We start from the raw sequence: 15,222 nt of genomic DNA on the forward strand, positions 1-15,222 counted from the left end.
AAATCCCAGTCCCAAACCAGGGGCGCTGTTTTTGTATTTTATCCAAATGAAAGGCAACATTCAGCTGAACCTGGAGCTCAGAAGCTTTTCAAACGAGAAAATAATCGTTTTCCAAAATAATCCGGCTGCCGTTTGAGTAATTTAACATGATTTAGTTCCTTTTAGCCTCTGTCCTGACGATGAAGGTCAAACAATTTCAATGGGGAATAACTGAAAAAAGGCGACTCCATCAATTTAGATCATTTATCCATAATTAGAAGAAGCAATTAATATTATTTTTTTTTTTAAAAAGGAGCTCTCTGAAAAAAAAAAATCAATAAACCAACAGATAATTTGGTCTCAGAGCAGCTGCAGTAAAGGCTCTGAAAATAATATGCAAGGAAAATGTGCAAATGAATGAATGACATTAACAAAGCATATTAGAGAAATAACTAATCACTGTAGGAATAACAGGCTGTGTGGATCAGCCTGTCGGTGCACATCTCTTATTCCAATGCAGAGGTCTGCGTTGGAGCTTCACCTGTACCGGGCCAACACTACGACATCACAGCTAGGGCTGGGCGATATGGCCTAAAATCCATATCGCGGTATAATTTGAAGCACGTGCGGTAACGATATATATCGCGATATATTCTTTTCTTCTGTATAACGTATTTTCCACACTATAAGGCACACTTAAAATCCTTTAATTTTCTCAAAAATCGAGAGTGTGCCTTATGTATGAATTCTGGTTGTGCTTACTGACCTCGAACCGATTTTGGCTGCAGAAATCTGTTAAAAAATGTTTTAGTACAACTTTGGTAAGCCGCACTGCTTGATGGACTGTCAGAGCATTACGGCTGCCGTAGTGAGGAGCTTCACGGAGTAATCTGGGTGCAAAACTCCGTCCGCTTCAGGTCCCAAAGTCAAACGAACACTGAGAGTTAAAAACGGTCTAAATTCTTTAATCTTTAATAAAATCATCAGCGTTGCTGCTTTACCGGGTGTAACAATTAAGTTTAACATCCAGGCATCCATGAAAACAGGATTTATTAAATTTAACGGAGTTAGAAGTTAACAGGAAGTTAGCAGGAAGTTAGCTCGCTAGTTTACACCTAAACATTTCATAGCATGTTCTGACTGAGATTTTTGAAACTAATAAAACGTACAGCTCTGCTACCACTTCCAACATAAATGAAGACAGAAAACTAAACAGCAGTGGCGTTTGCAGGGTTACTGAAGTTGGACTACCTGGTATATAATGTTGTGCTACGTGATTGCTAGCGACACAGCTATGTTAGCATAACATTAGCACAGTGAAGCTGGAGGATGAACGCCAACTTTTTTTCCACTCGATAAAAGTTAACGTGAGGGATTCTGGTGGTCAGGGACAAATGCAGTCGCATAGCAGGATGCTATACACGGGCCAAACTTCAGTCAGGAGAACAACTGAGATTATTCATCCACAATACGAGGTTAGTTATTAATATACTGCAACAACATGGGAATAGAGCAGCTGCGAGAGAATTCAACATTAATGAATCAATGTTACGGAAGTGGAGGAAGCGCAGTTTTTGGCGATGCTTTTGACCAAAACAGGCGCAGCTTGATGGCATCATCAACATAGCGGTATAGTCAAAATCTCTATCGTTGGCCAAATTTATATAGTTTCTATCGTATATCGTTTATATCGCCCACCCCTAAAAACTGCAAACAGAACAAGTGCTGCACTAAAAACAATAGAAACAGCAAATGGAACCATTTTTATGAGTAGAAAATATAAACTGTTACCCAACAAATATACTCTTATTTCTGTGTTTGGCAGTGAATTTGGTTAGCTGAGCACAGCAACCGCTGCTAGTCTGGCTTTCACAGCACTTCCTGAGATGTTCACCATGATTCAGGAACAATTTATCCTCCACAAACTCAACACAGTTGTGCACTGGTTGGATTTTAAACAGCTTTTTCAGCTTTTGAGTTGAAATGCAAAGACAGCATCTTCACCTGCATTCTTTCTGACGGCCAGCAGAGGGCGGCTTGTCCGACTGTATAGAAGTCTACATGAAAGCGAGCCTGCTGCCGGCCTCACATCTCAGCTCAGTAAACACTGCTCTGATACGTTTCTGGTCTCAGTCGCTGGTTTAAAGTCTTACTGAGTAAAACACGATGCTTATTTTGTAGTTTATGTCTTAACTGAGTGGAACAAAGGAACAATAAAGGTGGGTATGCTGCAGGTCGCTTTAATGCCTATGCTCCCTATTGCTCATTAGACATAGTTCAAAATAACCAACATGGCAATGATGGGAACACAGTGCCTGCATTCGTTTATAATCTTCCTGCCATGACCAGCCTTTGTGCTGAGTGAAATTTTAACCTTCCAATTAATGTAGAGACACTAAAACGTTATTTATTCAAACACATGCTTTGTTACCTGTCTCACCTGTTGATGGCTATTTTTGCTACAGGTTTGTAGCATTAGCACCAGAATTTCCTGCAAATTCCATGGGAAAAAATGGTGACTAACATCCGTGAGCTGCATCTGGCAGTCACTGGTGAAGTTACTAGCTGCCCTTTCATTCGCCACTGACTTTTGGTTACATGCGTAACCTCGGTTCCAGCTTTGAGCCGAGCAAACGTGTTCCAGCTGTTTGGGCCTGGCGCTGGTCTTTTTGAGGCAGAAATACATGGAACCAGTTCTAGATCAGGCACCGTGTCCACTGGACCTGGGTGCTACAGGGCAGCGGTCCCCAACCCCGGGGCCACAGACCGGCCCCTGAGTCGTTTGGTACCGACTCACAGGTGTGAAATTTATGGTTTTCAGGGTTTTTATCGTTAACTCGGTTTCCTGTGTTGTAGTTGTTCGTCTTATTTTGAAAGAAATATTTACGCGTTACCATAGCGACCTGACAGGGGCAGAGAGGAGGGGCAGAGAGGAGGATGTTACTGTCAGTGTTGTTGGTGCATTTCAGGAGGACGCTGCTAATAAAGCTACACAATTACACAGTGAATTCACGTTTACTATTATATTTACCAAATACCACAGTTTTTGTCTCGGTCATATTGTTTTATTTTGTTGTGTTTATCCGCAACACCTTAAAGGCCGGTCGTGAAAATATTGCGTGACATTAAACCATCTGTGGGGCAAAAAAGGCTGGGGGCCGCTGCTGCAGGGTGTGTTTCCACTGTGACAACGTTTCTATAACCAGACGAACTAGCCTACATTTTGACAGGCTTGATAACTGTTTGGATACTTTATGTCATGGAGGACAGAGTCTGTGGGCTGCATCTGTGAATCACTGATGAGTTTCTTCCAGTCACCCCTCCCATATCCACTAACAGCAGTACTGGCACCAGTGTTTTAGGGGTGGAAATGCACAGAACCAGATCAAAATGTCATTCTCCATGGAGTCAGGGGACTCACCTCCTCTGAGGCAGTGTGTGTGAAAATGAGAACTGGCACAACCTCCCACCTCAAACACAACGATGGGAGTTGTTGTGCAGCAGTAAGCTGCTGCCTGTGGGAGCGGTTGGACCTGCACAGCCGCTGCTTCAGTGGAAAGTGGCATTAAAACGTGCCTTTAAACCCTTCACTGAAGGTACTCTTACCCATTATGCCTAACACGTTATATCAATAATTAACCATCAATAACAATAACAGGTGGAAATGACAGTGCTCTCACCTTGCCCTTGATTCTGCTCTCCTTCCTCCTCCTCTCCGTCTTCATAATCCACCTCTTCTACTCCTTCCTCCTCCTCCTCCGCCTCTTCCGCCTCCACCACCCTTCCTTCATCACCCTCCTCTTCTTCTTCCTGCTCCACCTCTACCTCCTCCTCCTCTGCTTCCTCTTCCCCCTCTCCATCCCCTGTCTCCACCTCCCCGTCCTCGTGCTCCATTTGCTCTACATTGTAGTCCATGTAGGCTTCTACCTCCTCCTCTTCCTCCTCCTCCACTTCCCCCTCCTCTTCCTCATCCTCTACAGCTCCTTCCTCCTCCTCTTCCTCCCGGTCATCCATCTCCTCGGTTCCGTCCGTCTCGTAGCACTCCTCCATTGTGGAGTTGTCCATGTCATCAAGGTAGGTGCTCCTCTTTGGGGACGTTTCCAGGGTTTGTCTGTCTATGCTCTTCCTCTTCTTGGCCAGAGGGCAGCCGTACACACTGCAGAGGAGAGATAAGAGGGCAGCCGTTAGCCGTTAGCACCACCTGCCCGTAAACGTTCACTCTGGTTTGTGCCGGGGCCTGTGCTGCGACGCTGTGGTTATATAGTACATCGCTCAGGAGCAAAGAAATATTCAGAAGATCAAACTTTGCCCAAACGGCCTTAATTAGACACGCACTCATTAACTGATAAACAACAAAACGCAAAGACGTTGACTCTCTATCTGTGCAGGGAAACAAAAAGCAAAAGATCTGGTTTAGTTTCCACATTCATTGATATTCAGGTACCATCAGTTTGCTCTTCCGGCAGGAGAAAATCACTGTGCATGCCCTGCAAACGCTTTGTTCCAAACTGATATGTCCTTGTTCCCAAGTGAAGCAAAACACATCTGCCTGTCTGGAATTGACTGTAAGGGGAAACAGACAACCTGTAGCCTGATTAATTGAATCTTGCCGAGGCACCTCGGGTTTTAATGTATTCTCCGGCTCCCCCCGGCAGCAGGGGGACAGATCCTAATCTGATAATCTGATAATCTGTGTATTTGCTCCGGCTATTGATCACAGGGGCTTAATCCATTTGATTCATCAAATCTCGGAGAGTCCCGACTCCTACCGGGCCCCCCGAGCCGCCCGTGTGTGCGACCTTTCGTGTGTGTCGTGGCTGCGCACGCACATTTGGCACGTTAGAACAAAAGCACCACACAGTCAGAATTATGATGAGTTCTGCTGAGTGTTTTGGCCATCAAATAAACCCCCTGTCCAGGCCCGAGTGCGAGAGAGCTAAACACGCTTTGGGCATGTTCACTCGGCTGTGAAATATCCCTGGCTCCCATTTTTACAACCTCTGGATGTTTCCCCGGGTTCTGCGCTACTTAGAGTGGGACCTGATGTGAACGAATGGCACAGGCGGCACGCGAGGGGAGAAAATGGCAGCTGTTAGTCACTGTGAGCTACTTTTGTGCTGGGAAAAACTCATCGCAGTGGTCAGACGGTCTCAGGTACCCCTTTTTGTTTCCTCTCTTCCTCTGCTTCATCCAATATCCTCTCCCTCGTGCTCTCTCTTTCTTTCTTTCGCCCATCAGTCAGTCAGCTGGCAGGCTCAATCTCGCCCAGCCCTGAGATTCCTTAATGGTCTGACCCCCTGCACCCCCCGCAACCAGGGGGCTCATTTCATTAATCTAAGCCCACATGGAAACTCATTCCCTGCCTGACAACCTCTCCCCCAGGGCAGCGAGAAGGTCTGCAGGACAGTGAGGGAGGGGGCGGTGGCGTGCTGCAGCACAGTGATCAATAGTGCTTGTGACCAAACATCTCAAAAGCACATTAAAATGCCACTCATCCCAGCCCCTCTGTTCCAGCGCCCTCTCCAAATAAATCAAGGGCCGGTCCCAGCAGGTTAGCGGCTGCCAAGGCAGGCGGGCTGGCAGGAGGGGGGGGATAGGTGAGTGGGAGGAGTGGGGGAGCGGTGTGAAAAGCAGATAAACACCTCACCCCTCCTCCCTCCCTCTGTCTTCTGGTCCTGCAGTTCCACCTTTATTTTAGCAGTGAAGCAGTCCTGCAGGCGACCAGTGCAGCACCGTGTGCAGGATACCGTCGGCCTGCGTGTTCTCTATGTCATGTATGTTGTCCTGCAGCTGAGAGAGCATCTAAAAACTGTTTGCCCAATTGTCAGTGTAGACACAACAAAGCAGCCTTTGACGTGCTGAAACTACAAGTGCCCACCTTATCCACTCAAAGCAGCGCCCCTGTCAGCAGCCCCGCCCCTCCCCAAAACACAGCAGATGGTTGGCTACCTTAGGCCTCAGTCACATACGCCTCCGATTGGTGAATGGTTGGTGAGTGGTTGCTCGAGGTCGCTGGCTGTTGCCAAGTGAACTGGGTTGCAAAGAATGTGCAGCACCAAAAACCTCAATGTTATTGCTTTGGTTGCTCATACACTGCTGCTGTTGACATGCACATTTTGCATGGAATATGCAGACTGATCTGCAAACACTCGACTCGTGCTCTCTGAGTTGTAGTGAAGCTTGAAAAAGTGCAACGCAAACCAGAAACTGAGATGTTCTCCTTCAAAGTAAAAGTCTAGCATCACCGCTGACACTACACATTTTCAATAGGTGCATCTTTTACTTTGAAGGTAAATGGTCACTGTTTCCAGTTTGCATCAATCTTTTCACAGCGTTTTTAGAAAACTACAGGCGACCACAGCAGAGGATTTGCAGCCTATTTCACCTCCAGCAACCAGGCAGGGAATATATATTTTTCCCTAGCGACTGGTGGTTACCATGGGATTACTGACTGGTCTCTAGGCTTGCATTATCGGTGTCTCGCCATCTATTTCACAGGTACCACCAGGAACCAGCCGCAGCCAGTCAGTTCATTTTCCCCTAGCAAGCGGCGGCTATCAGTCAGTGCTCAGGCCTGAGTGACCGAGGCTTTAGCTAGCTCTCTGTATTCATCTGAAGCATCTGAAGCTACCAGTGTTGGTTTTTGTGGAGTCTGCTGCGGTCGTTTGGTGACGTCCTGATTAGTCGGCTCCATTTCTAAGCTTACGTTAGCCAGCGTCGCTCAGTGTTGGGAGGCACTGCAGCGAGGCTCTCGGAGAACGAGCGTGAGCCTTTTATCTCCTGGATTTTCAGACAAACAAAAGTTGGGCAACGTCTCGTATTTTAGACGTTATCCTGTGTTCACAAATTGGCAATAAAAAAGTGTTTAATACCTGAAAATGCTGCACGGAGCACGTTTGACTTGGTGTTTGCTGTCAAGCATTCAGCGCCGGCTCAGTGGCTGACAGGTATTAATGTGACTACACCTGAATCAAAACAATGCTGTTGAATTGCTATAATTGCTCTGCAACATCAGCTAATGGATAGCAAATAATAACTGCTGGCTTGTGTATTTTTCATTGTAGTTTTAAAAGGAGTCGAGTGCGCTTCATTATTTCGGGTCAGGCTTGTACAAACAGAGATGCCTTTTAGCAGAGCGTGAACAAGCTTTAAAACCTGACGCTGCTGAAAGTTCCACCTACGGTCCAACAGACATTTGGATGCCATTTAAGAGCTCCGGCTCGCTGAGAGCAGCCACACAGATTCTTATGTAAATGACTTTTAATCACGCTGCCGTTGAGGAGCGCTGCGTACAGAGCGCCCGGCTCTCAGGTGTCCTCTCGTCCCTGAGCCGTCAGCTCGTTGTGACACGGTGAAAGGTGTGTTTGCCCTACGATGACTAAGCCACAGGAAGCCTCCGCAGCTCGGCCATCCCACGTTCCCTGGCTCCATCGCTGTGTGACCTTGGCTGCGACGTTCGTCATCACAGGCACTGCATCCCACTCGCTTCACTTGGCAATTAAAATTCCAGAAATAATTAAAAAGAAATTCTGCAGGCACTGTGCAGACAAAGGAAGGCGATGAGAAAATACTGCACCATCCTGAGTTTGCTTTTGCTTTTGTCCCCCCGGCAGCATCACAAAGTCCTCCAAGAAGAGTGAGCCGTACGAGAGGTAGTAATCAAAGAAGAAAAGAGCCTCAGATCACAAAAAGACCACTTCATATTTCATGGAGTGGGCATCCTTGGCATTAGAAGATGGAACAAATTCTATTACAGTGTGAACAAGTGGCCTTTTAATGCAGAAAAGAAACCTTTTGGATACGGAGAGGGCCCCATTCCCTGCGATTTAATGTGAGGCGGGGGGGAGGATGGCGGCGGGAGAGGGAGAGCTCCTGTTTGGCTAATTTTGGGCGACAGTTGAGCGACTGCTGGAATGCGACAGCGTTCCACGGTGCCTTTATTAGCAGTCATATTAGCGGCTGTTCGCAGCAGGGGCAAAAGCTTTAGCCAGTCATTAGCATCACACACTATTTGTCTCCGTGACGCACGGATGAGGCAGCTGCTGCTGCTTTTTCCCCTCTCTCCCTCGTCATCTCCTCCTGTCACCAAACATTCCCACCTCAAATCTCTCTGTCTGTTTTCACCCCGGCTCCTTTCTCGGCTCATATTTTAGAATAACATTACAGGTCGGCATCCTTCATCCTCATTTAGAGTCACAGAAGGTTCTAAAAAGGTTACCGAACTTCAGTGTCGTGACCTACAGGGACGAACACTTTTGATGTCTGTCATCCCGCTGTTCTTTAAAGAACACAGCACTGTGACTGGGAATTTTCTGGAACATTAGGCAACATCCATTCTGCCAGCAAACATTCCCAAAACATCCCGGGAGTCTAAATTGTGAAGTTGCTCGATGCAAACACTCTGTGGAAAGGGAACGTCTCCTAAATGTTTCTAGAACGTCCAAAAGTCCACTGAGTGTCTGCCTCCACATCGTGAGCAGAACTAAAGGTTCTCCAAACATCCTGGGGAACCTGAGAGGGAACTTTAAGACTGGTTCCCTGAAAATCCCGAGAACAACTTGACTGTCCCCTTGTTGTTCATGAAATAAGCACACTCTCAGACCCCATCAGGTCTTTTAAATGCTCCCAAATGTCTCCTGTGTAATCCTGCACAGAAAAAACAAACACATGCAGCGTCATCTAAAAGTGGGAACTTTTTTGTTTTCATGTGCACATAGCTGACCTTTGACACTGCAGCGTTTTACTGAGACAATATTAAATGTTCTTGACTTCTCTAAGGGATTTTCTCATTTTACCAACAGGCGTCCATCCTGAAGGTGTCCTCTGTGTTACGCTGTCATGTGACCCATGAGTAAACAGAACTGAACATCCTCTTAAACGCACATTAAACGAGCAGCTTAGATCCATATGTGAACATCCTGATTGAGTCCTCAATGAAACCTCTCAGCGTCACCCATCGGGAACCATATGGGAACATTATCGGAACAAATGTCACATAAGAACGATTTCATGAGACCGACTTGGAGCCATATGTGAATGTTTGAGATGTTCTCACGTGTCCAACGTGAAACATATGCTGATGTCCTCTGTGTAATGTCACCAATAAAGAAATTTAATATGGAAGATTTTGAAGACCATTTCCTGACCGCTCTCATGGGAATGATGGATCCATGTGGGAACACCGCCTGAACATCCCAAATTCACCATCCATGATACGTTGAGACTAACAAACAAAACAACTGGAAAGTTTTAATAAGAACAGCTGAGCCTCATATGTGCACATGCTCAGTACGTTATTGTTCTCATGGAACCACTTGGAATATTCTCTAAACATCCCAAATGTCATCCATGTTGTTCAAAACAGGAAAAACAGAATCCCCTTTTAAAATCTACAGGGAACGTCTGCATAGGACCGACCTGGACCAGTGGGGAACCATGAGGGAACGTTCTTTGTAGGTCCCACATGTCTTGTGTGTAGTGCTGCACTGAGCATTTCCAATAGCTAGAAGAAGATTCTTATTAAGTCCTGAACAAAATGTTCCCAAAGGGCCAATGAGGAACCACGTGGGAACCTGAAACACACTAACTGTAATGTAAAGGAACTAACATGTAGATGTTCTCTTAACGTCACGCAGAGCCCTTTAAAGAGCAGCATAGAACATGTTCTTGATGTTCAGCATCGTTTGAGAACCGTTAAAGAAACACTCAGCATCGTCGCTCCGTGGATTTCCTCCCATATTTCCACCTCCTTTCCCATTTTCTCATTCTTCGCAGCCTCTCTGTCTGCCTCCACAGAGCACAGCAGAGATGGAGGGAATGCACCACCTCTAACTGTGCTCCCTATCCAGCAGGAGGATCTATAGACATGTGTGGCAGAGCCCTGTCTCCATGGTGATACCCTCCAGAAATCCATGAGGGATTCACCATCCTCACCGCCAGCCAGCGAGGAGAAAGGAAAAATGAGAGGGAGGCAGACGGGGAGCAAAATGGGAGGCTATAGGAGGGAGGCAGAGGGAGAATGTATGTTTCTGTGCATGTTTGCATGCATGTCCTCCAGTCTTCTGTGTGTGTGCAGAAATATGGGGAATCTATGGCAGCAGAGTTGAAAAGAGAAGAAGAGTTGTGTGTGTGTGAGAGTGTGAAAGAGGAGAGAGGATCATTTCAGAGCTGTCAGGCTTCTCCCGCGAGCAGCCGAGAACAAAAGGCAGCGTCTCGGTGCAGGAGGCTCAGCGCATGGCAGACGCTGCAATTTGGGGCGTTTTCTGGCGGCTCAGGCTCCAGCTTGGATATCAGCTGCTATCACCCATTCACACCCCAACACACACACACAGATTCAGCAGAATAACTGTCAGACTGTCCTAAAGCTCATGAAAAATTACTTCGGAGCAGCGGTCTTGGAATAATCCTCACTGTCAGGGAAACTTACATGATGTTTGTAGGTGTTGCGGTTCCATGTCCACTTGGATTTACGCACACACGTTAATAATGAAAGCATCATTTAACTGTAATCTTTTCGTGTTTCGTTTCTCCAGGAAGCATTAACATGCCACAGTCCCCGTTTCTTCAGCCGGTAATTTAAATGATTTCAGACAGCGGGCGCGGCGGTGGAGAGGCTGAGAGGCAGCGGGCCCCCAAAGACTCGCTGCTCATGTCTGCTCGCTGCTGCAGCTCTAACGTGCAGCCTGCAGCTACCAAACCCAACTTTTAGTCAAATACTCCACTTGCTCTGCCTTGACTCTTGCCGTTAACTCTTGCTCTTGTTTTTATCCGAGCCTCGGCTGGTGTCCTTACTCCCCGCTGCCTGTCGAGTCTCCTCCTTTATCCCGAGCCCGGCGAGAGCCCGGGAGCTCAGCTCGGCTGAGACGCACAACAGTGGCGAGAAATCAGCCTCACGTGTGCTGAGCAACATCTCCCTGCAGTCGCCCTCATTCCTAATATGCTCAGTGTCATTGCCGTGGTCTCATACGCTAACATCTCCTGGTACATGTGTGTGCACGGTGCTCAGTCATCCAGGTCACGGAGGCAGCTGGGCTTCTTTTCTTTTCCCTGGACACTGCTAATACAGTTTGGGTCGATAGCTAGCTATGCAGCGTTGATCTGACTGCATTACATGTAGATTCAACTTTGGTCAGGTTTGTGACATAAATCTGTGTCCTCGACCCAAAGTCAAGCATGCATTCAGTGGCTGTTTGACTCTGGGTGGGTGTTTGCTGCTTGTCCACAGTCCTGTTTGTGGTCTTCATGGACAGATGCTTTCTGCATCATGGTGTGTCCATCTGCATGCGGTCGAGTGTGAAGCAGCTGGTCCAAACATTTGCACCTCCAAATTTAAGGCCATGGTTCTCTACTGGGAGATGGTGGACTGAGTCCTTTCGTCTTATCAGCCTAAGCACCACGCTTGAGCGAGGAGCATCTCCGTGTCTTTATTATGGAGCTTTTATGGGGCTGTGATGGGACGAGACGGGCCAGGGTTTTTCTCGTTGTACCACATGAAATGCTGAAAGAGTCGAAGGAGGAAATTTATAGCTTCAGAGCTGCAATGGTTGTTCTTTGTCCTGTTGGGTTACGTTAAACTAATGCCTACCACACACTGGAAGACATCTAAAGACAGCCAAGAGGCAGTTTTTAATCAGAGAGTAGAGGATTTTGCAGAGATATAGGATCTTACGGGGTCACTTTTTGCAGCTAAAGTCCCTTTAAGATGATTTCCCTTCATGCTTCTGGTGGAAATTCAGAAACAGAAGCAGCTTTTGTGTCTGCTGTGGTTCGTTGAGGAAAAACGAAAAGAAAAAGAAGATGCTGCAGAAGCTCTGTGGGGAAACAGAAGAGCTCCTGTTGGTCATCGATGATGTTCGTGTGGGTGATTTTGACCGTTTGTATAAATCTGAACCGATGAAAATTAATATCTAACATCAGCTCTGTGACCAGCCTACACCAAAGCATGGAGGTGACTGCAGCGTGCCGTGACTTTAGCACAACTGTCGGGTTTTCCTCGCTGTGAACATTTAAATTGCTTAAAAAGTCTTTTGGACTGAAGCTGAAATAACTACAATGACATGTGATTTTCACTTACTGTGTACCTCATTGTGAGTAAATAACTAAATACTCTGAGCACAAATGCAGTATTTATCATATATCATGAAGTATTTGTGTTTCGAGGCCCCTGAATTAACTCCGAGGTCGGAGATTTGGTCGATTATTGATCTGTGTTTATCGTACAAGCTACTCTGCATAATGTTCCAGCAGAGCTGGAGGCAGGGAGCTCATCGGGCAGCAGAATCAGGGGGTGTAATGTGGCTATCTGTCATGCTGCAGCTAAAATCACTCCTGGATTAGCCAGGTAAGGAGTCTCTCCACAAGCGTAATGACTTCAATCAATCACCCTCAACTCAGAGGATCGCACAGGGAAGCCGGTGAGTTAGCTGCTGGCCTATCTGCCATTTTGGAAAGGAGCTCCTTCTCGTGGTTAGCCCATTTATTCGGATGAGCAGATTTGTTCCTTATACTGGATATACTGCTAAAACCTGCAGCACGAAGCTGTCTTTTTAAATCCAAGTGCACATCTTCATGTCCCATTTCTCCAGATTTCCATCTCCAGCAGGAACCAGCAGGCTTTCTGCTGAGAGCCACGGAGCAGCTGGAGAACAGAGAACGTATGGATGCACCGACGCATGGCTGCTTTCGCTCTTTTCGTGAGATTTGTCGACAATAACAAGAAACACCAGCCTCATCTTTTACCGAATACTGGCGTTCAGAATAAAGCGTCTGCCCTTTGTGTGTTTCATTGTGATTCCCACTCTGTGCCATGTTTACTAAGCCCTGTCTCTCCAGCAGTGGAGGAGAAGGAGGGCTTTTTGACATGGATGTAATTTAGTTGGCAGCTGCTCTAAGCGAAGGGCTGGCCGGAGGAGGCAGGCGGGGGGGAAGGGGGGGAAGGGAGGGCTGGTGGTGGGTTCAGGGGTTAGGGGTCAGGATGTGCCCGGGCCTGAAGCTGGCCCTGAGCAGCTGTCTGCCCCCCGCCTCCCCTCTTCATGCCCATCATGTCCCCCTAGCACGCTCCGCGCTCATCGCACATGATCTGTTATTCCCTTTGATGTCTTTCCTCAGGGATGCAGTTATTAAAAAAGAAGAAAAAAGAGGATGAAAAAAGCATAAACACCACCTGTTTATCTGACGCCGGGTGATGTCAGAAAGGTAGTCTGCAGGCTTGTCATAATATGCACAGGAGGCAAATAAGGGGGAATAAACAAATGTCATCAAAAAGGAAGTCGCATGTGTGTGCCACTGTACATTTAGCAGCCCTGGCTTTGAAATGCTTTCAAAGGCTTTTTTAAAATGCATTAAAGGTTCATACGAGGAAACAACAGACAGCAGAAAAATGCACAGTTATTCTCTCACACAGGAATTCAGGCCTACCAATACCCCAGGGGGTACGTCTGCAGTACCCTAGGCTGATAAATTCAACTTATCTCACAAAACGAGAAATTACAGTTTAACAACTGAGTAAACATGAAGAGCTGAAAGCTGCCTAAAAGTAAAGGATACACAGTGGAAACAGCCAAAATGCACTCGTGTAAAAAGTGACAGAAATGGTGAACTCGCTAAAAGTAGTGCTGCTAATATCAGTCATAACTGTTGACCAACACTAGATGACTGAAACAACCAGCTAACATTATGATTTAAGCCCCTCCCATCTTCCTCCAATTTTCAACAACATAAAAATGACCAGAATTAAAACAACTTAATAATCCTGTCTCATCATTTTCAGCTGCATCCTCACATTTCTGCACAATTAAAGAATCATATCAGACTGATATGGAGCAAATAAAACACGATGAAAACACCTCCCTGCATAAAAAACTGCATTATTGGCAAACTGCACATAACGCATTCAAAGTAAAAGCAATTATTAATAGTAGTAGTAATAATATGATTATAATAATAGTAATTATTCTACAAATGTCCCACACCAGTGTTACATGGATCAATATTACTGCTGCAGATGTTTAAGGCTGATCGAATTTTAAATACTTTATACACTTTTTAATTTCCAATGATGCACCAAATTCCACAAAGTCATATGCTTGTCGTGGCTAAGATAAAAACAGCTGTTAATGAGGTTTTCCTTCAAATATATTAATAACAATAAAGCCACAGCAGAGTTAAAAGGCTTTGAGCTCTGTGACATGGCTAACTGTTCATATCTACGGGGGATTAAGACAATAATGGTCACACTTTGTACAGTCAACTATGTTCACCTGTTTCAGTGACTTGATGTCAAGCGGAGTTCATCCTGCTTCCAGAGACTGGAACACTGCCTGCTAGAAGAATAGCTAACAGCTATAGTTAGCTAAAACATATTGACTGAACCTTTGAAAATGGTGATTTAACAAAGTGAATAGCTGTTAAATGGAGCGATAAAGGGTTGTGACTGTTCACATGTGGTAAACTAAATATATACTAACTGGTGAAGTAAGCGTAAAGCTGAATCAAATCTAGTTTAAAATGAATTAAAACGAGCACATTTTCACATGAAGGAGTTCACTGAGTGAAAAAGGACTCACTGCTCTGACGTGCAGTAGGCACAGGAACAGGAAATAGTAACCTTATAATGCGCTGTTTACACCATAGTTCCTCTGGTTGCACGTGACAGCGACCGATGTCTGACCGGCTCCGTCATCATACTGCGGGAATGATAACAATTGCGTCGGAGCCAAACCGAATGAACCCCGAGGCTCCACATGAAGTCTAAAGTGTAGAAGCTAATGACAGAGCTGACAGATCCGACCGACTCTGTTCTTTCACCCTCAGCCCACACTGTCTTTTTGGTGATATAAAGCTTTCCCATTAAATATGGAAATTTCTGTTTCGGTGACAGATACTTCACAGAGGGGGGCTGATGGCAGAGACGGTGTTTTTTTGGAAGGGGAAGTGGCAGATTTTGATTAATGCGACCTTATCTGGTTCTGCACATGGAGGCAGAGGGGTTCCTGAGCTTGGCGGGGGTGGATGGCTGCCTCTTTCTCTCTTCACAGTCGCTCTGCTTCTGTCTTCTCTCTATTTTGCGGTGAGCTCGCTCGTCCTCTATCTTTGCTTTAATGTCTTGTAGTTGCACTGTCCTTTAGCTTCACGCGGCCTTCAGATAATTCTGTCTGATTCCTTTCGTCCCCTCTTCACCTCTTCACTCTCTTCATCTCCGTACCGATCCCACTTAGCATTTCCCTGTTTCTGTTAAAGCTGCTC

General features: G+C 46.1%; 1 protein-coding gene across 14 annotated transcripts in view; it reads right to left on the minus strand.

Moving 5' to 3' along the window:
- myt1lb (myelin transcription factor 1-like, b) overlaps positions 1-15,222 on the minus strand; it is a 106,308-nt gene that overhangs the window by 35,280 nt on the left and 55,806 nt on the right. For 12 of the 14 annotated variants that reach the window (XM_040049661.1, XM_040049664.1, XM_040049662.1 and 9 more), the window contains one exon: positions 3,660-4,135. The exons of the other annotated variants lie outside the window; for them this stretch is intronic. In XM_040049661.1, coding sequence (XP_039905595.1) covers positions 3,660-4,135 — 476 coding nt within the window. The remainder of the gene's footprint in view (positions 1-3,659; positions 4,136-15,222) is intronic. 14 annotated transcript variants of the gene reach the window in all.

Source organism: Simochromis diagramma, unplaced genomic scaffold (assembly GCF_900408965.1).
Source record: "Simochromis diagramma unplaced genomic scaffold, fSimDia1.1 OVJJ01000456.1, whole genome shotgun sequence".
NCBI classification, from domain to species: Eukaryota; Metazoa; Chordata; class Actinopteri; order Cichliformes; family Cichlidae; genus Simochromis; species Simochromis diagramma.